Genomic DNA, 23,600 nt, shown 5'->3' on the forward strand with positions numbered 1-23,600 from the left:
TGCATTCTTGAAATCTGCTGTTGAGATTCCTCATTGACCGCTGCAACATCTCAGCTGGGATACTGTGAATTTCATCCTGAATTCTCTGTTTTAACTCATCCAGAGTTCTTGGTCCAGTCGTGTACACTTTACTCTTGAGATAGCCCCACAAGAAAAAATCACAAACGGACAAATCTGACGATCTAGGGGGCCAGGGAACGTTACCGAATCTTGAGATCACACAGTTACCGAACAATTCTCACACAGCCGCCAATGGTTACTAAAATGGTTACTAAAAATTCCTGGGAATTTTTGAAGTGCGTATTGGCAGACATGAGCAAGTGGCAGCACTGCGAGACAGTGACCTTGAGCAAGTAAACACACCCCCATTTTAGTAACCATTGGCGGCTGTGCGAGAATTGTTCGGTAACCGTGTGATCTCAAGATTCTGTAACGTTCCCTGGCCCCCTAGATCGCAGGATTTGTCTGTTTGTGATTTTTTCTTGTGGGGCTATCTCAAGAGTAAAGTGTACATGACTCGACCAAGAACTCTGGATGAATTAAAACAGAGAATTCAGGATGAAATTCACAGTATCCCAGCTGAGATGTTGCAGCGGTCAGTGAGGAATCTCAACAGCAGATTTTGAGAACGCATTCGTACAGGAGGACGCCATCTACAGGAAGTCATTTTTAAAAAATGAAAATTCCATCATTGTTTCTTAAATGGCATGGTTTAAGGTTTCAATTACTATGAATAAAATATTTTTCTTCCATCACTGTTGGTTTTATTGGATTGTTAAAAAGTTCCCATTTTTTTGTGTCACCCTGTATAAGAGGACTTTATGGAAGCCTTAAACCTGGGCAAGAAATACTGCTTTTCAAAAGATGGTTTTTCTGTTTCAATAGCAACAATTATCTGATTCTGTTTAATTTCTCAGGCTTCTTTGTAGCTTGATATAATTTGTAGTAATGTTATTTACTACAGCTGCGTTTCTGGTGTTGATTAAATTCAGAAAACATTTCATTTTATTTATTCATTCCAATCTACAGGGTGGGGAAGCAAAATTTACAATGAACATTTAGTTGTTTTTTTCTCAGCAGGCACTACGTCAATTGTTTTGAAACCAAACATATATTGATGTCATAATCATACCTAACACTATTATCCATACCTTTTCAGAAACTTTTGCCCATATGAGTAATCAGGAAAGCAAACGTCAAAGAGTGTGTGATTTGCTGAATGCACTCGTCACACCAAAGGAGATTTCAAAAATAGTTGGAGTGTCCATAAAGACTGTTTATAATGGAAAGAAGAGAATGACTATGAGCAAAACTATTACGAGAAAGTCTGGAAGTGGAGGAAGCAACAAAAAACGTACCAAAGCTTTTATTAAAGCTCTCAAATCCAAAATCCTAAAGGATCCAACCAAATCCATGAGAAAAATGGCAAGTGAACTTGAGGTAGACAACAAGACCATTAGAAATGCAGTAAAATATGATTTGAAGATTTAAATTCTCATGACTTTCAGTAAACTAATTGGTCATACACTGTCTCTCAATCCCTGCCTCAAAATATTGTAAATTTTGCTTCCCCACCCTGTAAATGATAAGAAAGGAGCAGGATGAAGAAAACTTATACCTGGCCCTTTCTTCAAACATCTGCGTACATCTGATACGTTAGCATTACAGCTATTACAATAAACAGTTTACATGATAGTCAATGCAAATAAAACATGAAGAGGGTAAAGAATTTCTCCCATCTCCAATTTCTCCCTGTGTAATTGTGTTTATTTGTGATATCCCTAAAACATACAAACCACTTTTCACCATTTGTGTGACTTGATCAGTATATTTTCCTCCAATTAGTCTTATGTTTTTGATTCAAAATGATTAATATGTTCACATCTACAAAAACAAATTGTACCAGTTTGGAGAAAATGAACTGAAGTCGGATTCAAGTAGATTTTTCTTCTTCACTCGTCCTCATATCACCTATAAATGTATCTGACACTTTCACTACAGATTAACATGTGCCAGGTTAAGTTAAAAAAAACACTTTAAAGATGAACCATCATTATGAGGCTTAAGTCCTGGCAGGTCCAACGTGGGCCGACAGATGGCCTCGGCCCTGATACGGGTCTATGTTGTCATAACTGCGTGGACTTGTTTGATCAGACGAAGAGAATTTAGATTGATAATGAGTTTCAGAGTCAGTCACGCTTAGCGCCGGCGGTTGATGGTTACGATTCAGTGCCTTTAGCTCATTTTGGCATCAGACCCTGGGTTTTCATTTCCCAAATTAATGTTTGGGTTTAGGCTTAAAGGCATTAGTGGCTTTTAGCAGATGTAGCCAATCAGGGGACACATGACCATGAGCATGAGTTTGGGTTGTACTGAGTAGTTTTTAGTTTGATATTCATGACTCAACATGACTGCTAGTATGCAAAAGGGTTTTATCTGTTGTAATACATGTAAAAAAAAAAAAAAAAAGTCTGTAATTTAACAGAATTTTCACTGTTTATTTTACAGATTTTTCCTGTATTTTTAAGATACAGGAAAATATCAATGAAATGACAAAAATAGACTGTGATTTCACATGTCAAATGTAAAATAACACGAAAAAACTGTAACTGATTAACCAAAAAAATTCCAATTTTTTAAAAGAAATTTTTTCTTTTTTCACAGAAAAATACAGCTAATATACATTTTCAAATGTATCATAATTTCACAAATATGCATTTTCCATTCATGAGATTAAACTGTTAATTTAAAGTTTAATACTGTAAAAAAAAAAAACAAAAAAAAACGAGATAAAATTACTGACAATTAACCGTAAAAGAAGTATTTGTTCTGTAAGTTTAACAAGACTTGTTTGTTAATTGACAAATATCTTGTGTAATTACAACAAAAATGTTGAATAAATGTATTTTTGTGAATGTATAACATGTATAAGCACTGATAAACTGTCCAAATACAGTTTTTATCAGTGGATTGTACAACTTAGTCTGATTGAAAATTATATATATATATATATATATATATATATATATATATATATATATATATATATATATATATATATTTTTTTTTTTTTTTTTTTTTTTTATATTTATATGTAATTTGATTGTTTTGATACATGTAAATATTCTTTATTAAACATTAAAAAGTCAAAAAAAAAATATGCAAAATCTCATGTAAAGTTAGGGCAAAAAACAGTATTTTAATTATGGAAAATTACTGTATTTTTATGAGATGGTTATTTTCTGTTATTTTACAGTATTTTTTGGCACCCCTGCTGCCGAATGTTACTTTTTTTACGTTTTCTTTTTTTTTTTTTTTTTTTTTACAGAGTAGGGCATGGTAGGGTAAAAAAACTGTTCAGATGATAATGAGTCAGCCTACATTTACCGGGCATATAAGTGTAATACATGGATATATGGATGTATGTGTTGTATATATTGAATAAATTTCTTCATATACTGTGAACGGTGCTTTGAGTGGTCAACCTTATCAAATATTTTTTGCTCTTAGACCAGTCGGCTATTTAACATTCGGTCAGGTTTATAGTCTTGGCAAGGGAATGAGATAAAATACCATGGATTAGTTTAATACAGCAAAAAGTGCAGATTCACAATGCATTTAGCAATATTTCAACCAACCACAGGCTTATCTTACCTCTAATAAAAGTACTTTTATTGCGTTAACCTACAGTGTATTCATAAAGTATTCAGACCCCCTTCACTTTTCTACTAAATGCTCTTATTCCTGTGTAATATTTTAGATTTTCTTTTTAATAAATTTGCAAAACTGTCTAAAATTCTATTTGCATTTCATCACTATCGGTTACTGGGTGTAGATTAATGTGGAAAAAATAATTGAAATGATTGTAACATAAGGCTGCAACATAAGAAAAGTGAAAAAACTGAAGGGGGTCTGAGTACACTAAGTTAACACAATAAAAGTGCTTTTATTGGAGGTCAGATAAGACTGGTTTGGTTGAAATATTATTATATGCTCTGTGAATCTTTGCACTTTTTGCTGTCTTAAACCAAACCATGGTGTTTTTCTCTTTCCTTTGGTCTGAGTACTTTCTGAATGCATTGTTAATACCCACAGGAGCTGGATTACAAAACTCCATACTCTACTGTTAAAGTCCTGGATTTTGTGTTTCCACCATCCACCTTTCACCAACTCTTTTCCCAAGAAAAATTGGAAAAAAATTCAAGTAAAAATAGTCACTGAAAAAATTATTAGACCATCGAAAGTCATCAAAAACAATGGTTATGCAATCAAATACTAACTTTTGTGTGTATCATGTGACTAAAACAGACAAAAAAGAAAACATGGAATGGAAAAGCACTGTTTTTGTCAGTACAGTGCCATAGATATTGATGGAAGAACTGAAGTGATTTTGGTTATTGTCAAGAAAACCATGGAAAATGGATAGATATCAGCTCTGAAATTCAACTACTGTGAGCTATTTTTGTTATCATTATATTTGTCCAAACAAATCCACCTTTAGTTGTACCAGGCATTAAAATGAACAAGAAATTGAAGAAAACAAGGGCGGTCTAATAATTTTTTCCACAACTGTATATAGTTCTGGCAAATGGATTAAGTAAAACACTGTAATATGAATGAAATCTTTATGTCGGACATGTAGACAGTGAAATAAAAACAAAAATCAACCAGCAAAATATAAGTACTGGTACATAAATGATTGATAAGCAAACAAACCACAAAAATAAATACGTAAAATAATAGTAATAAATAAATAAATACATAAATAATAATAATAATAATAATAATAATAATAATAATAATAATAATAATAATAATAATAATAATAATAAAGAAAACAAATGAAATGGAATTATACATGCTCGAAAAGGAGTAGGAAGAAAAAAAAACTTACATACTCCTACCCCCAATTACTATTCTTTATGATCACTATATAGCGATTATTATTTTGCATGAATATCAATATAATAATAATAATAATAATAATAATAATAATAACAACAACAACAACAACAATAATAGTAGTATAACAATAGCATACATCCTTTTTCCTATATACACTAATATGATAATACCCATTTACAACTTATCCTACCAGATATTAATACCAGATATTAAAACAAAAAGAAAGCAAGACAAACAAAAACACATATACATATATAATATAAGTACATATAATGTTCTATATTGTCCTATATAGTAATATAGTAATAATATATTCATATATCCATATTTAACCTAGATATTATCAGCACATATATGGCAAAGCCCCACTTTGAGAATATTGACATACACATGTCATGGAGATTATATGTAGCCGTGTGTTGCAGGAACAACAATAAAACTATGGAAGAAACACTTAGAAAATAATGACATGAATAGAAATGCGATTGTAAGCTGTCTGTAGCCTTTGTCGAGCATTCGTTCGACAGTTTGGATGGTTCCTTAAGGAAAAACTGGGCCACATGGATTGATTCTCCAAGTGGAAAGCATAGAAGAAATAATGATCCACTTCTATGTTTAGCATCGTCACTTGGTCGTAGTGTCCTTGGGTTTTGGATGAGGCGATCATTCTTGTGGTTGCTCATCCTTGACTCTGATCCCTACCACATGCACCAGCCTTGTCGTCTTGGTTTCCACCTTTTTGAAGCCTAATGAGGAATCTCTGTTTGAGCTCGGCTTTGCTGTTGGAAACCTGTGGTGCAGCAACCCCTCCCCTCCATCCCCTCCATCCCCTCCATCTCCCCCATCCCCCGACCCCCTCCACCCACACTGGGGAAAGCAGGTGGGGTGAACTGTGGCAAAGACAGATCAATTGCACGATGTCTGTCATTCTTATTCTTCTTCATCTCTCAAACGCTAACATGAAGCATGTGGTTAGAAAAAAAAAACCTCTCATGATGATGATGATGATGATGATGGCCGCATGGCGAAGCCCGGTCTGACTGACAAGGCCCCGCTGTTCAGGCAAAAACTTTGACACACACAAATGCGTGCACACACAGAGAAATCTGTTCCACGGGCTGCAGGGCCATCTGGCCACAGCACAAGAAAAGGTTGGATGTAGTTGGAGGCGAGGTGCTGGAGTGTAGCACAGCATCCTCCAAATTTGTACACAGTTCAACTTCTCTGAAATGCAATTTGTTTTGTTGTCACATAACACAACGGCATATTTTACTGTCAATAATTGGCAGAATAACAAAGTACCGGTGAAAGAGCATCCAACATGAAGTGTTTTATTAAGGTTTCGGGTCGCCACATGCAACCGGAGCTGCTTTGACGTACCTTGGCACTGGTTCTTCAGTCTCTGAACTCTGGTTACGTCCACTTTAGAACAGTTTTCTCCTTTTTTAACCACACAGTTGACACTGTGCTCCTGAAAACAGATTCAATCACATGTTAGCAACCGTAGGGACTCGAGGCCTGTCAAGCTTTCAGAATAGATGGATGGATGGATGGATGGATGGATGGATGGATGGATGGATGGATGGATGGATGGATGGATGGATGGATGGATGGATGGATAGATAGATAGATAGATAGATAGATAGATAGATAGATAGATAGATAGATAGATAGATAGATAGATAGATAGATAGATAGATAGATAGATAGATAGATAGATAGATAGACAGACAGACAGACAGACAGACAGACAGACAGACAGACAGACAGACAGACAGACAGACAGACAGACAGACAGACAGACAGACAGACAGACAGACAGACAGACAGACAGACAGACAGACAGACAGACAGATAGTTAGTTTATTAATCCTGAGGGAAATTCAAGTATTCAGCAGCTTTACGTACAGCACAAGAAGACAAAAAACAGACAGAACAAAAACACAACACAACAGTGGTTTAGTAGCCAGGCTGACATTGAGGTTAGTATATATACTCTAAAGGTTAGTATATAAACACTATATATAGACATGAAGGTTAGTATATATACTCTAAAGGTTAGTATATATACACTATATATAGACATGAAGGTTAGTATATATACTCTAAAGGTTAGTATATATATATACACTATATATAGACATTAAGGTTAGTATATATACTCTAAAAGACACTTGCTAAAGAACTACAGAACTACCTCTAAAAGAGCTTCCTGTACAATACTGTAAATAGAATAGAATAAGAGACGGCTTGAGTGGTGTTTGAATGGAGCTCATTGATATAAAGGAAGGAACAACTGATTAAATACTGGTGGTGATAAAGGTATTCAAAAAGTTATTTGAGTTAGTCAGTTAGTCAAAAAGTTATGGAAGGATTTTGATGAAATTTTCAGGAAATGTTGATACTGGCACAAGGAACAAATGATTAAATTTTGGTGGTGATCATGGGGGAGGGGGCTTGGTGGAGGTCTGCGCTTTCCGAGTGATTTCCTAGTCTTGTCTTATCTTATCTTATCTTATCTTATCTTATCTTATCTTATCTTATCTTATCTTATCTTATCTTATCTTATCTTATCTTGTCTTGTCTTGTCTTGTCTTGTCTTGTCTTGTCTTGTCTTGTCTTGTCTTATCTCCCTAATTATGAGAACATTACACTTACAGATTATTCAATTCAAGCTATTCTTTTTAGCTAACTTAATATTTTCTGCTGCCAGGCATCTCTCAATTCAAACAAGAAAAGCACTCGGAGAGCGCAGACCTCCACCAAGGTAGATCAGTGGGCCCCCGTGGCCCCCCCACCCCCGATCACCACCAAAATGTAATTATTTCTTCCTTGTGCCAGTATCAACATTTCCTGAAAATTTCATGAAAATCTGTCTGTAACTTTTTGAGTTATCTTGCTAACAAACAAACAAACAAACACGCACACATGCACACACGCAAACACACACACACAAACACACAAAGCAAAGTGATCACAATACCTCCTGGTGGAGGTAACAAAAGCCAATATCACATAGCGCAGATTGTAACTTTCATTTATGACACATATTCACATGATGTCAATTCATTCTGGTAAAACAGTTGAAGTTAACTTAAGCAGAGGAGTAACCAAATGAGACATAGCATAACACCTAAAAAAATATTGTTTTCCCTGAATTGTTGTCAAGATAAATACATAACTAATGTAAATGTTCATGTGACTTGTATTCAAGGCATGTTACAATTGATGGACATAGTCTCTGAAGCGTTGCTGTTTTCTATATAGACATCATTTGTTAATTGAAAAACTCTTGTAAAATGAGAACATAATAGCCTGGTTGTGGCCTATAGTGGGAATATGATTGATTTGTGTTTTCATACTTGTAGAGAGAGCTGCCTGACACATCATGTCACCATCAGGTGTTCATTTGGGTTGGCATGTGGCGACCGCATTTGATTCACATCGTTTTCCTACTCGTCGAGCTCTTCACTGAGCCCTAATACCTTATGGATGAGGCCGTTGTCATCCTAGAAGAGACCACTCCTGTCTTTTTCTTTTGTCGCCCGTCTGTGTATATATTATTTAGCCTCCCTTGTGATACAGATCTGGAGGACAGCAAGAGGAACGAGAAGAAGCAAAAGATTTACGAGTGAGAGTGATGCTACGTGTCATATGGAGAACAAACAAGAGGGAAATCTGTCTCGCCGCGAGGAGTCTGGCTTTTTGAGAATCTAAAAAGCCCCCAGAGGAAACGCTTCTACCAAATGAATAGATATCCATTTTCAAAAGCCTCATGCTTGGCAGCAGGCGAGGGATGGGAAAGAAGGAAGGGTGGGCTAGCTGTGGTGGAGGTGGTGGTGCTGGGGGGCGATATCTAGGCAGAGGGCAGACACTATTAAAACTCGGGAGAATGAATTGTTAAATACCTCTATAAAGAAATATAAGACATGGCCCCATTTTTATGCTGCCTGGGCCGCTCTGCAGGCAGTTGATAAGGTGGCCAGGGTGGTGGGTTGAAGTGTGTGTTTTCCAGAGGGTGGGTTACACACACAAAAAAAAAAAAAAAAAAAAAAAAAAAAAAAAATATATATATATATATATATATATATATATATATATACATATATATATGTATGTCCTCTGTTAGACTGAACATGTGTATGGAGTCCACACGGCTGCATCTTTATGACATTTCACTCATATGTTTTAGTAAATTAACTGACTGTACAGTAGTGTGTTACACAAGAAATGTAATTCCTGATGAATCTGGAGTCTTAAGTCATTATTTTCCCCATTCTCTCAACACACACACATGCATGATATCGCACCTACAGGCACACTCAGATTTCTGGGTCAGGCAGCAGTGGAGAAATTTGACATTTTGTGTTTCTGCCACAATATTGACTTCAGAGGAAAAGCAGCTGGAGGATTGTAGGTGACATTCCACATGAGGGAGGGATGGATGGATGGATGGATGGATAACAGGATAGATAACAGGATGGATAACAGGATGGATGGATAGATGGATACCAGGATGGATGGATGGATGGATAACAGGATGGATGGATAGATAGATGGATACCAGGATGGATGGATGGATGGATGGAAGGATGGATAATAGGATGGATGGACCACAGGATGGATGGATTACAAGCTGGATAGCTGGATGGATGGATGGATGGATTACAAGCTGGATGGATGGATGGATAACAGGATGGATGGATGGATAACAGGATGGATAGCAGGATGGATGGATAGATGGATACCAGGATGGATGGATGGATAACAGGATGGATAACAGGATGGATGGATAGCAGGATGGATGGATGGATGGATGGATGGATAACATGATGGATAACAGGATGGATGGACCACAGGACAGATGGATAACAAGATGGATAGCAGGATGGATGGATGGATGAAAATGTCTAAAGGACAGGTGAAGTGAGTACCTCTGATTTATGGTTAGGGTTAACTCATTTTATTATCCCCATGAGACAGGAAATTCAATCTGCAATTTAACTCATCCTATTATACACTAGCATGTAGCATTAGCGTTAGCATTAGCATTAGCCAGGGTGTATCCCACCTTTACCTGTTGGTAGCTGGGATGGGTTCCAGCACCTCTGTGACCCTCATAAGGACTAAGCGGTTCAGAAAATGGATGGATGGATGGATGGACAGCACAGGAAAATAACTCTTTATTTTCCTGTGCTGCATTTGTGTAAAACCTCTGTGTGTTGCGTTCAGGGTACATAAACAGTACTCTCTGCTCCTTGTAACACAGAAGTCAGATCCTCTGTGTGTTACGTTGGTGTAAACATCTGCCACTGAGGACATTTTACTCTACTGAAATAAAATAATGAATATTATCCAACAAAAACAAATGCTTTACAAATCATATAGAGAGCTGAGGTCACGTCCCTTCCAAGGTTATTATCGTTAATGAAAACTAACGCTTTGACGAAAAGTAGAATAGAAAAAAATCATTTTTGTTAACTGAAATAAATAAAAGCTGTAATTAAAAGAAAAAGTGACAACTAACTGAAACTGTATTGTGTGCTTACAAAACTAACTAAAACGTATACAAATTATGGATAAAATTCTCTTTGTTTTCGTCTTTGTCAATGTCGGATTGATGCAAAATCAATTTATTTTGCTCTAGCAGTTTTAGCTAGTGGCACCTTACGACACTTCACGGTCTGTCACTTGTGTTCACTTGTGGTTTCCAGTCATCTTCTGGTCCCCACTCTACCTGGAAACATGGAGACTAAAGTTGGGAGAAAGCAGCAGAGTCGTGTCTGGGATTTATTTGAATACAACGGCGAAGAAGATAAAATATATGAAAAAACTAAAATTAATACTAAAACTAAACAAAAACTAAGCATTTAGAAAACAATGAAAACTAATGAAAACGAGCAAACCTGATCTAAAAACCAATTAAAACTAACTGAATTAGAGGGGAAAAAAAGTCAAAATGAAATAAAATTAAACTATAATGAAAAATCCAAAACTATTATAACCTTGGTCCCTTCTGCTCGTCTCCCATGGGACCTCATTTTTTGTCGCTGTTCGGCAGAAACTTCGTAAGTCCATTTTTGGTCTTTTTTGTCATAAAACGATTCTATTGGTCAGTCTTTAGAAATATTTAACCAATAAAAAGTGTTGAAAATGACTTGCGATGACATCTTTTTTTTTCGAATATAAATCATTTTTCCCACTTTCCTGAAAAATATCAATTTTGGACATAAGAGGTTTCCACCCGACAGCACTGATATGCCCATTTCTCTTCCACTCTATAGTGAAACAGCCTGAAGTAAAGTTACTTAAGAAGAGGAGCCACCAAATGAAACGGCATAACAGTTAATAAATTATGGACTTCCCTGAATTGAAGCGAAGATAAATATATAACATAGGCCCAGTGATTTGGAGATATTTTAACCCAGAAATGTTACGTAAAAGATAGTGACATCACTGATCACGATGTTAGTTCCTCCCATAAGTTTTTGGCTCTCCATTGAGGCACTGCGACTGATCTTGTTTGTCAGCATCTAGTGAACTGATGGATCTGTATTCACTTCATCCCAGCCCAGTTTCCTTTAAACTGAGTATTTTTGCCCCTTAGGGTTAGAATTGTATTTATCATGGATGAATACCCCGTGGGCTGCACTTTGCAGAGAAAAAGGCAATCAGAACACACCTTCTGTTTATAGAGCTAAAGCAGTTAAATTATCCATCACATCCTCGATTGTTTTGACTTGCCTCTGTAGACCAACACTGAGAATGAAACATTTTGGAAACTATCTCAATGTGTACAGATTCAGAGTTTTGGGAAATTTACTCTGAGACGGACTTGTGATATGAAATGATCTAGTACAAACTGTTACAACCCAAAGGGTGAAACATATTTACAAAGGACACCGGGAGTCAAGGAGTATAATTCAAAAAAAACTTTATTTATTTGCACTTAGTTGTTTGTTCTTCTGCTATTCTCTTTGGTTGAAATCAACATGGTTTTAATTAAGCAGAATCCAAAAACCCCCTTTTTTAAACCCCGTGCCCAAAGTAACAAAGAAAAAGACCAGAGTGGACCGGCAAACTAAACATAAGGACGGTGCGCTGGACAGGCCAACCCTGTACAGGGCCGTAGAAGCTGCCAGCGCACCGCTACCCTATCAAATAAAGCAAACTTCAAAAAATAAGCCCTAACGAAAGGAAAAGCGAAAACAGGACGTCCGGATCCACCTGGTCAAACAAAAGGATAAGCTAACTAAAAGCTTGCAAAAACCCCGGTGGCATGGAGCAACCTGCGTGGAGGAGTGGAGTGGATGCGCGCCTCAACGTGCGCGCTCCGGACGCTGGCATCGCTGGAGGAGGTGGAGAGAGCAGGAGGCGAGAGAGAGCGAGAGCCCAGCACTGGTCCAATTTACAGGCTCAGCCGGCGGGAAAACCAATTGGCCATCTATTAAAGAAACTTACTAAATACATACTATTATCCCAAAAATGTTATCAAGGCAAAAGAAAAATCATAGAGAGCAATATTCACCCAAAAGTGTCAAGTAAGAATTATAACTAAACCCACAATAGACAAAGGGGGAAAAATAAAAGTGCGTCAGAACCTAACACAAACTCATTGTGAAAAGATGGAGTTGGAGCCTTCATTTCATTTTCAGAATGTTGGGTATGGCTTATTATAAATGTGCCGTTATTTATTGTATGGTTAGTCTGGTTTGTAGGTTGTACAAACAACCTCACCAGCAGGAGTCATTTTCCTTCTTCTGGTATCTTTTATTACTATTTTGAGTCCTCCTCGCTACATGAAAGAACCTCCAAACTACAACTACATGCTGAAAATGACCGACAAACGCATGTTTTTATATTTGGAGTTTACTTTAGGGGATTTTGTCATGTTAATACTATAACAGTCTTCCACCTGTGCATATGTTCCACCAATTTTGCAAGATCTGTGTGATTTGTTAGAAAACTAGCCAAACAACATAATAAAGCCAGAACTATGTCCACATTGGAGTGGATTTGATTGCACACACACACACACATATATATGTATATATATATATATATATATATATATATATATATATGTGTGTGTGTGTGTGTGTGTGTGTGTGTGTGTGTGTGTGTGTGTGTGTGTGTGTCTCGGGATTGTCACAAAATCCGGAAAGAGCTGACGGCTGCAGTTTAGCATACTTATGTATTTTTGGTCAAGGAAGACAGTAACAGAAACGGCAAGTAGATAGGACCAATATTTTGGGAGATATTTATAAATTTTGAATACAATAGCCTTATAATCACGTTGCTATGCCCATAACGCTTTGGCATTGACTGCTGAAATATATATAAAGTCACTCAAAATATTTCCTTAGACCACATTTAGTTTTGATTACAGGATGCATTTGCTTCAGCTTCATTTATCCCTCCAGAGTTATATTTGTTTTTCACCAGGATCTTGTATCGATGAAGTAATAATTGGATTTCTGTGTAAAGTCTTCATTCACAGCGTATTCACAGTAGGGTTCAGGTGATGTCTCATGCTCTTTGAACTGCTCTTCCGCAGTCTGATGCTAATCAATCCTGGCATTATTGTGTTGGAATAATCCAGTGTCATCAGCAAAGAAAGACCTCCAGTGATGTTCAGACTTGGTCAGTCAGTATATTCAGGTTTAGCTGATCTCATGGACACATAATGCTGTGAACCTAGACCTGACCAACTGAGGCAACAACAGATCATAACACTGCCCCCACAGGCTTGTACTGTAGGCACTAGGCATGATGGGTAATCAATTCATCACTCTGGAATCATCAGACCATGTGACCTTTTTCCACTGAAACACAGTCCAATGTATGCTCTCTAGCAAAGTGATGGTTGTTTAAGGGCGTATTCACACCTGAAAAGTCCTTTGGTACGCTTATTTGATTCGGATCGAATGCGGACTTTTTTTTTTTTTCATTTGGGTCGGATCGCATTCACATTGCACTTTTTGCTAGTGGACCAAAATGCATGAACAAAAGCATGCATGTGATGAACTGCGCTGGTATTGGACAGAAAAGTCAGGGGCGAGGTGAATCAGAGACGGCCGGTGTTGATGAAAATAGAAGTGGTGCTCCTACATACAGTTTGCATTTTCGGAATATTTATTGTATTTTTACAGACACAAATTTACGAAAATAATGTTAACACTCAAAAGCTCAGTCGGAGCCAGTTTCATAATATGGGCATCTGACCAAATGTCAGTGGCACATTCAATTTCCTCATTGCTCCATGTTTGTCCACGGCTTATAACTGCTACTATTAGCTCTGACCACCCGAAAACTTCAGCTACTTCCAGCGGCTACGGTGGTTCATCAAGCACAAAAAGGCGCAAGATTCCTTGGTTTGGTTCGGTTCGAGGTCGGTTATATTCACACCAGAAGTGAACCGGCCCAGAGTCCGTTTGGAAGCGGACCGAGACCAACTAGAAGAGGCTTCTAGGTGGTCTCAGTCTGCTTGCTTGGTTCGAATCAGAGTTCGCATGTTTGTATTCACACCTAAAAAACAGTCCGGACTTTCTGGGGAAACGAACTCTGGTCCATTTTAAACGGTCCAAACGAGGTAGGTGTGAATACACCCTAAGAAGTGAGAAGCTCCTCACTGCATTAGTTTAAGGCTTTAAGAACTTGTTGCAACTGAAACATATTAATTCCTGCAGTAATTATCCAATGGAAGGATGATAAGTATTTACTTGGTTATGTATTTACTAGTATGGTTAGGTACAAAAATGTACTCCACAATCTCCTTTTGGCTGATTCAAGTATTGCTGTAATAAATGGAGTCTTGCACAGCTATAACAGTAGCTAAATAAGTACTGCAGCTTTTTTTTTCCCCTCTAAAACCTGAGGAGGCCCAGAGGAATCGCTTAGTAAATTGGTCAGAACTAATGCAGGAAAGACACCAGGTGGGGAGAGTAACACAACAGCCACTGCAGCAGTTTCTGCCCTGAGCTTCGAAGAAAAGCTTACATCATTTACCTGAAATATATTTTTAATTCCCCAGTGCAGGACAGCTACTAGTGCAGCGTTAACCTTGATGCTCATCTGAGGGGAAGTCAGCCGGCCGTCCTCTCGCTGTGTGGCAGGTCGCCGTGATGTTCTGTGTCTGAGTGTGGAGCGAGAACCTTGGCCCCATTTTTCTGCCACATTAGGCCCACACTGGAAAAAGAAAAAAAAAAAAAAGAACAAGCATGGCTGACTGTGTGAGCATATGTTAAGAAAAATGATCAGGGAAAACAAGACACGTAGGTATAGACAGATGCCTGTGTGTTGCCGATAGAAACAAAGAAAAGCCGACAACGTGTTTATTTTTGATGAGGAGGAGCGTGGCGGTAAATCCCAGCCTCTTGCCTTTTTAGTGGCGGGTGATTCAGATTATGTTGTTTCCCCACTTCAGCTGACAGAATGAGGAAATTATAGGCTCTGACTCACTGTTGGCTTCCCAGTCTTGGCACATCACTGCCCTCTATCACAAAAAAAAAAAAAAAACGCCATGAGAAAAAGCGCCAACACCTGACAACGGAGGAGGAAGAAGAAGAAGAGGGAAATCGAGCAGGGGCGGGGAGGGTCCGGAGAGGAAACGTGAACCGACGGAGGGAGAGGTGAAGAGGCAGAACAAAAGCAGAGGAAGAGGATGAAGGAGGAGGAAGGTGATGAAGAGCCGGGCGATGTGCCAGGGTCTATTCCACCTTTGCTCTCCAGGCCTTTCTGAGCTGCCACCCTCTCTCACCTTTGTAATGTCATCAATGAAAAGGCCTTTAGGAGGGATGGAGGACTTGACTCCGGGTTCAGAATGTGGTCGACACCAGCTGACGTTGCCAAGCCGGGCAGGATTCTGTTCGAATTAATTGGATGTCACTTTCAGGTACGAGGAACAAGGCAGGATTTTCTCACATTCTTTAAACTCAGGCTCCTGGATCAGAAAATTCAGCAACATTTGGGATGACGAAATACATTAAATCCACTCAAAGCCAGACTGTTTTTTCCATGTTCCTGAGAAGATTTAACTCTGCTCTTTTAAAATGTATTCGTCAGTGTAAATAAAAGGAAATAATACTTTGCTTGTGGTATTTTGGCGATGGTGGTTCTACACTTGTAATTGACTGCATTGATAATAATACTTCAAAGCTGTTACTTCCGTGAAAATGAAATCCAGAATTTCTTACACAGCAGTGACATTTTTCCTTGACTCTTTAGTGAGACAGAGACAATAAAAGTGTTTTTTTATTTCTTTAGGATTACTAGAAGATAACAGTTTGTGTTAAATCTCACTTTGGAAATCCATTTTTATTACATTTTTGCTGACTTTTTTATTATTAAACCAAGCTCTGGTATATTTCTCCCAGAGCAGTGCACACCTAACCATACAAATCATCAAATTAAAGTAAAAAAAACTAAAATGTTGACTAGGTTTTAGCTTTGAAGACAAGAATTTCTGATGTATAGTGATGATCAAATCTGGAGACTGATTTAAAGTTTAGCCTTTGCAAATCTCTGCACTAAATAAACGACTGAATGGCAGAGTTTGCTCATGGAAAATGCAGTAAAAAGTACACAGTCTAACTTGATGTAAACATTTCCACCAATTATACATATATTTGCAGACCCTCATCACTTTAGATCATGTCCACTAGTCTGAATATTTTATGTAGGTTCATGATCCTGTCGTCAATAGTTTGAAATTGAATTGGATTGATGTGGATGTGACTTTAGGGTCAGTTCTGTAATTAGACCATATGTATGTCTAATGTCTAATGCAGTGTTTTTCAACCTTGGGGTCAGGACCCAACGTGGGGTCGCCTGAAATTTCTAGTAATTAATAAAAAAAACAACAACAGTGTACTAATAAAAAATATATAGTGAGTTGAGAGAGACAATCACATACATAAAAGACATGACAAACTGTGAAGCTGAAACTGAAGCATTGTGGTTCTGTTTATCTGTCAAATGTTCATTGTGGTCAGTTTCAGATGCTGCAGCTCTTTCATAATTCATAGTTTGAGTTCTTGTTTGTTCAGTATTAATTGTCAGCCTTGTAAATCCAAGCTGGACTGACTGTACATATCCTGACCAAGGAAAATCAAATTCTCACTTTGCGCAATAATCTACACCTGGCTTTTCTGCCTCCATCCATAATAATATACATTATATAGACTAAATGTCCTCTAAAATGAATGTTAATTTGCAACATAGTACAGCAAACTATTACATGATCAAAAACAAAATTACCGTACTTTCTGGGCTATAAGGCGCACCGGAATATAAGCCGCAGGTGTCCACGTTGTGACATGAGATATTTACACAGAAAGATTGTAAATAGATAGAGTATTTCAATATTTATTTCCATACCTTCACTGCTTTTTTCCAAACAGTGCCTGTAACACAGCAGTAAAACGGCAGGAATATGGCTGGTTCAAAAAAACAGAAAAGTCATTGATCTGTATCTTCATCTTCCTTCTGCTCATTAAACCACTGCAGTCGTCTTCTTCAGTGTTGGAGTTGAACATCCTCAGAAAGGCTCCGTCACACACCTTCTATGTCTCTTCTCCATCATTGCTCAATGGCACTTCCGTGCTGCAGCTCTATTTCCTTCTTTACAGACACATCGATTGCTTTTAACTTAAAAGCTGCAAAATATGCATTTCTTTGTGTGTTTTCCATGATGAGGGTTTGTGCATGACATGGAAAGTGATTGTTAAAAGTTAAGATTAAAACTTCTCCTCTTCATCACCTCTTCCCCCGTCTGTCTCACTTTTGCGCTTCCTGCTAGAGCGCCCCCTGGAGGCCGTTAGCCCGTATAAATCTATACTCGAGCTGTATCGTTGTATAAGCCGCAGGGTTCAAAAGGAGAAAAAAGTAGCGGCTTATAGTCCGGAAAGTACGGTAATTTTAGAGAAAAAAAAAAAAAAAAGTCTCCATTTTGAATGTCTGGGGTTGCCAGAAATTTGTGATGTTAAATTGGGGTCACGAGCCAAAAAAGGTTGGGAACCACTGGTCTAATGCCTAATGCAGAGGTCACTGATCTGCCTTGGCGGAGGTCTGTGCTCTGTGTGTGCATTTCTAGTTAAAAATAAAGTTGTCCTGCGAAGAGGGGGGTGGTGGCGGTTTAAAAAAAAAAAAAAGGATATTTGACATTTGGGCTTACATTCATTCATTCATTTTCTGAACCCGCTTTACCCTCACTAGGGTCACGGGGGTCGCTTGGAGCCTATCCCAGCTACATAGGGGCGAAGGCGGGGTACACCCTGGACAAGTCGCCAGTTCATCGCAGGGCTTGGGCTTACATTTTAGGTCCAATCAAAGCTGATATTGTACTTGAAATATCCATAATTTAATCTATTCCAAGTGGCTGGGATTTGGAACTGGATTGATTGTTACTGGATTTAATGTTAACATAAATCTATCTAAAAGTCTCCACAGGAAGCATATACATGGTGTGGTTTGCTGAAATGTGTGACAACATGTTATTCTGGCAACGGATGCTGCAAAAACTGCTAGCTAACCATGGGGTACATGATTTAACCATAAACAACATCAAGCATCACACAAAGTTTAAAGAGCTCAAGTTTTTCACAGCGTCGACTTTTCACAGCTCCTCGACTGCTTTATTTTGCGGAGATGCTTTAGGCAGACACCAGTGTCAGAGCAACAATATGCGCATGTACACACACATACAACGCACACCACCCACTACACCGCAAGCTGTGAGCACCTCGATCACCAGCTCCAACTGTGAGAGTATTTCACAGCCCTGACGAGGGCTATAATGTGCAATATGCTCACTAATTCATTCACTCTCTCTCTCGCTGTCTGACTTTTTCCCCCCTTAATCTCCCTCTTTTTTTTTCTCATTCTGTGCGTCTGTCAATGTAGCATCTGTTGGTGTCCTTTTAGCTACTGTGGGGCAGGGGGGGTTCGGTTTAATCTGTCCAGAAGGCCTCCTCTGCTGCCACCGTTGGCGTGAGGGCCGCTCGGAGACCTAGCCCTTAATTACCAGAAGAATCAAGAGCTTTAAAGGGTCTCACGTCGCCACACGTACTTGTAACATCTGTTGAACAGTGTCGAGTTAATGTAAGTCTGGCGAGACGTGTTTGTTGGGCTTAAGAAGGAAAATGAAAGCACAGAAATGAAATATGTTGTCTTTAAAGCCTTATATTGTGTGAGGTTTGGCTGTAAATCTGCCGAATTGCTTAATGTTAAGCTAAAAAAAAAACAGGAATAGTTGTAGCACTGCAAAGGGAGCTAAGGCTTTAGTCTACAAAAGGCAGATGGCAGTGGAAATGAAAATGAAAATGAAAATCTGATGTAAAAATGATGTCCAGCATGTTCATCCATTTAATTGGAGCCAGACTGAAAACAATCAGACTGAGCCCAGACAAGTGTCAACATTCCCGCTGATTAGGAAAAGTGTTGTGTTGACATTAAAAAATCTATTACACCGCAATTTATTTGTCAGTGCTTGAGCAGATGTCAACATTTTATACTGGAAAATACTGTAGTAATAACTTGAGGAGGTTATACCGTAAGGTTAGAAGAGCAGGGCTAAGTACCTGAAATGAACGGTTCATTATCCATTTTCCGGAACTCTTGGTCGTCATGAGGGTCATGGAGGTGCCGGAGTCCAACCCAGACAAAAACTGGTGAAGGTGGATGAACTACCATTCACTCTCACAAGACGCTTTTCCATTGACTCTAAAATTGCGCAAATATAACTTGCGCATAAAATTCTACCTAATGGAAAAATGCCAATTTCGCCAAAAGTCTCATTTTTCGATTAAAAGTTTTTGCGCTGGCAAGAGGAGGTTTTTCAGGCTTAGCGCAAATGGTATATCACGCAAAACTGCAATGGAAAGACCTTTTTTCGCAACTAGAGTCAGGTGAATTAAAAAAACAGATGTTGACGGATGTTACAAGCGAAGAAGAAGAAGAACCATGTCACGGTATATGTGGACACACCAGGAAACCCTATCATTTTTTAATTTAGTATGAGATAGAGGGGTAATATATGATAATAATGAATATATCTGTAAATCAACACCATATTTACGTTTGTTGCTATGTTTATGGAGTGACTTCACGTGTCATCTCACCATAATAAATAAACAAATCATCGCATTTGTGATTTAATGGAAAAGCTAACATTACGCACCTCTGTTTTTTCGACATTTAGTAAATATCGGTAAAGTTTTGCGCAATTTTGTATCATATTTGATACATCGGGTCTCAATGCTCAAATATTATTATTTTTGAACAAACAAAAACATAATATAACACAAACACGTCTAACAAATTGGTAATTTATTTTCAAAATTGTCAAAGTTCTTCCTCCTTCCTCATTAATGTCAGTCTTGTAGTGTCACTGGAAAGGCCTCTGGGGAATGAATACCTCACCCCTGGTGGATTATCTGTGTATTGCATGTATCTAATTGTATACATCAGGTTTTTCAAGAAAAAAAATATCACACTGATCATAAAGAGGACTTCAAAAGTCATGTATCAAATATGATACAGTCGGCATTATAGGGTTAAAAAATTTCAGATTGTTTGTCATTGTTCATATTATTCACTTTTTTTGGAAGGATATCTTGTAGATGTAAACATTTTTGTTATTTTACTAGTCTGTCCAACTTGAACTCATATTGGGCCCCTGAAATAAAATGAATTTGACAGCCCTGACTTCAACACAGTTAGTGCAGGAATCAAACCCAGGACCTTCTTTTTTGGAGGGGAAAATGCTAACCACTGCACCACAATGCTGCCCGAATCGTTCATTACAGATTATAAACTCAAACACAGTATTTACTAATGGTCCTGTTGTTCGATACACATAAATGTGAAGACAAAGGGCTGAAACTGTGAAATCGGCAGTAGCTGCATTTCCATAATAAAAACAGGAATAACAGCCCAGTCAGAATAAAAATGAAGACACTCATACGAAAGAATCAGAGGATATTTTCAGAGAGTTCTTGTAAACCTTTGATCATCCATTCACTGTTAAAATATAACTAGATAATAACCATGTAAACACAAACTTCAGTTGTTTGTCTTCCTGCTAGGGTAACAATAGGCGGTACGATGAGTTTCCAAGAGAAACAGAAAACAACAAAATGAAACTGTGGTTGATTCTATTTCGTTGTGGGAGATCTGAAAAAGATTTTGTGGCCAGCCTGATCTTTATTTTTCTTTTTAGGGATCAGGGGCTTTGCCAGTTGTCAGCAGCGATTATTTGAAGCTTTGCTGAAGTGTCTTGTAAGAAAACATTGTGGAAAGTAGCTCACAGCTTTGACAGTCCAACATATACTGTGATTAAATGAATGGGAAAGATGGTAAAACAGCACAGAACGACTGAAGATGAGCATAATTTTCCACAATTTCTTGCACTGAGCATGTTTTAATTTCAACATGATGACTTTACAGTGACATCAAAACACTTTGCATTATGTTCTGCAGGTTAAAATGAACGAACTAAACACTTTCAGCGCTAAGAGTAATGCTAAGGGCTCACAATGCAGCACAATGAAGTTGTAGTTACAGTAATTGTGAAGCTTTGACACCGTGAGTGAAAGCAGCAGCTGAAGACGACAGATCAAAACAAAGAGAGGTTAAGTGTGACGGGATGCTCTGTTTACTGTTTAATTTAAAAGCTAACATAGGAAAGACTGTCTGGTGTTGACATATGTGTTATTACCTTGTTTTAGGATGTTTTTAGAGCTGTAAACAGAATCAAATGTAATTAAATGAACCAGTGTTGATGATAATACACGTAAAATACTGAACAAATCCAAAGTAATGTTATTTCAGGTCATAGTCAATGAAAAATGAATCAGCAGTGTAAGGAGAGTAAAGTTATGCAGATATGATTTAGGCAATTATGCTATGAGGCTAACAAAATATGTAAAAAAACTATGTTAAAACAGCTTGAATTACTACTTTCTGTTTGAAAATCTTCTTGAGTCTTTCTATGTTTTTCACGGCATAGAGTTGGACTAATAAATAATAATAATGGATTAGATTTCTATAGTGTTTTTCAAGGCACCCAAAGCACTTCACATTATTATAGAGTTGTACTTTCAGTGTTGCTTTGTATGACTTTATGTTATGAAATGGATCCCATTTTTCTGTTTTACCAAATTAAGGATGAAAATCTGGATTTTTTTTTTCCCTGACCACCTTTAAAGACAACTCACCGTTCATAATGTGTCAATACTAATCCATCCATCCATCCATCCATCCATCCATCCATCCATCTTGTTATCCATCCATCCTGTGGTCCATCCATCCATCCTGTTTTCAATCCATCCAGCCAGCCAGCCAGCCATCCATCTTGTTATCCATCCATCCTGTGGTCCATCCATCCATCCATCCATCCATCCAGTTATCCATACACCCTGTTATCCATCCATCCATCCATCCATCCATCCATCCATCTTCTGAACTGCATGTTGTGGCTAGCCTATCCCAGCTAGCAATGGGTGAAGACATGGTACACTTTGGATAATGCTAATGCTAATGCTAATGCTAATGCTACATGCTGTGTATAATAGGATGGGTAAATTGCAAAGACTTCATTTCTTATCTTATGAGGAAAATAAAATTAACCCTACCTCTAACCTTTTATCAGAGGTGTTCAATTCATTTGTGCTTTAGTCATTTTCCAACAGGTGCAACTGAAGCTGTTGTTTTTTTCTTTTTTGCTTCAGTGTTTTGAGACCAAAAAAAAAATACTTAAATAAATTTAAAAAGAATATATAACATTCTTCTGTATGTGTGAGTGCATCATTTCTGCATCTGCTCAGTAATACACTTGATTATTTTTGCCTTAATACACTACACAGAACATCAGCATGACGCACAGAGAATGTTGGAATGACTTTTTTTGTTTTCGTAGCTAAACAGGTAAGTCGACCTGCAGGTCAAACTCCCGGTTATTACCTGAACAGATTAGAGAACGGGAGTATTATGCAGCAAAATGAAACCTGTGAAGTCAGTCTCCTTAGACTGTGAAGTAGAAATTAAGGGGGCGATTGTGTTTTTCAGGACTTTGCCGATTCAATATTCCACTTGGTGAGAGAGAAGTACCGGTCGCTGGTGGGCGGCTGCAGTCCTGCGCACGCTCGACACAAATCCCTGGCAGGCATCGTAATGACCCGAGGTATGGCAAATTTCATTGACTTTTATATATCACTTTGAATTATTGAAGTGGTGCAATATAGAAAGAAGAAGAGAAGGAGGAGGGATGAGGAAGGACAAGACATAGGAAGTTGAAGAAATTGTGGAGGAAATGATGGACCGAGGCGAAGTGGGGGGCGGGGGGGGGCACCCATGTAGGACAGTATACCTTCCTGATGAATTATTGACTATTCAGAGTCTCTAAGGAGAATGAGACATGGTAGTGAGTGTCAGTCATCCCGCTGCATGCCGGACGCTCCATGCTCAGGCTGCTTTGACAGGATTTCCAGATGCCACAGTGGGAATCTTAACGAGATCAGCTGAAAACTTAATCTGAAACCTGACTGAGTGGCACAGTGAGGAGAGGAAGCTGCACAGCGCTGTTCTCCTGCAGCATAAAACAATGAGATTTTACCACACATTTATTTTTCATGCTTTATTTATCTTTCGTATTTGTTGTTTTCTGCCACTTACATACAGAAAACGTATGTCAGGAG

At 38.1% G+C, this 23,600-nt stretch overlaps 1 protein-coding gene across 1 annotated transcript in view; it reads left to right on the forward strand.

Annotated features, from left to right (window-relative positions):
• The window catches only part of adarb2 (adenosine deaminase RNA specific B2 (inactive)), a 475,247-nt gene that overhangs the window by 367,257 nt on the left and 84,390 nt on the right, over positions 1–23,600 (forward strand). The window contains exon 4 of the mRNA XM_030123826.1: positions 22,972–23,086. Within this exon, the coding sequence (XP_029979686.1) occupies positions 22,972–23,086 (115 nt within the window). The remainder of the gene's footprint in view (positions 1–22,971; positions 23,087–23,600) is intronic.

The sequence above is a fragment of the Sphaeramia orbicularis genome, chromosome 20 (assembly GCF_902148855.1).
Source record: "Sphaeramia orbicularis chromosome 20, fSphaOr1.1, whole genome shotgun sequence".
In the NCBI taxonomy this organism is placed as follows: Eukaryota; Metazoa; Chordata; class Actinopteri; order Kurtiformes; family Apogonidae; genus Sphaeramia; species Sphaeramia orbicularis.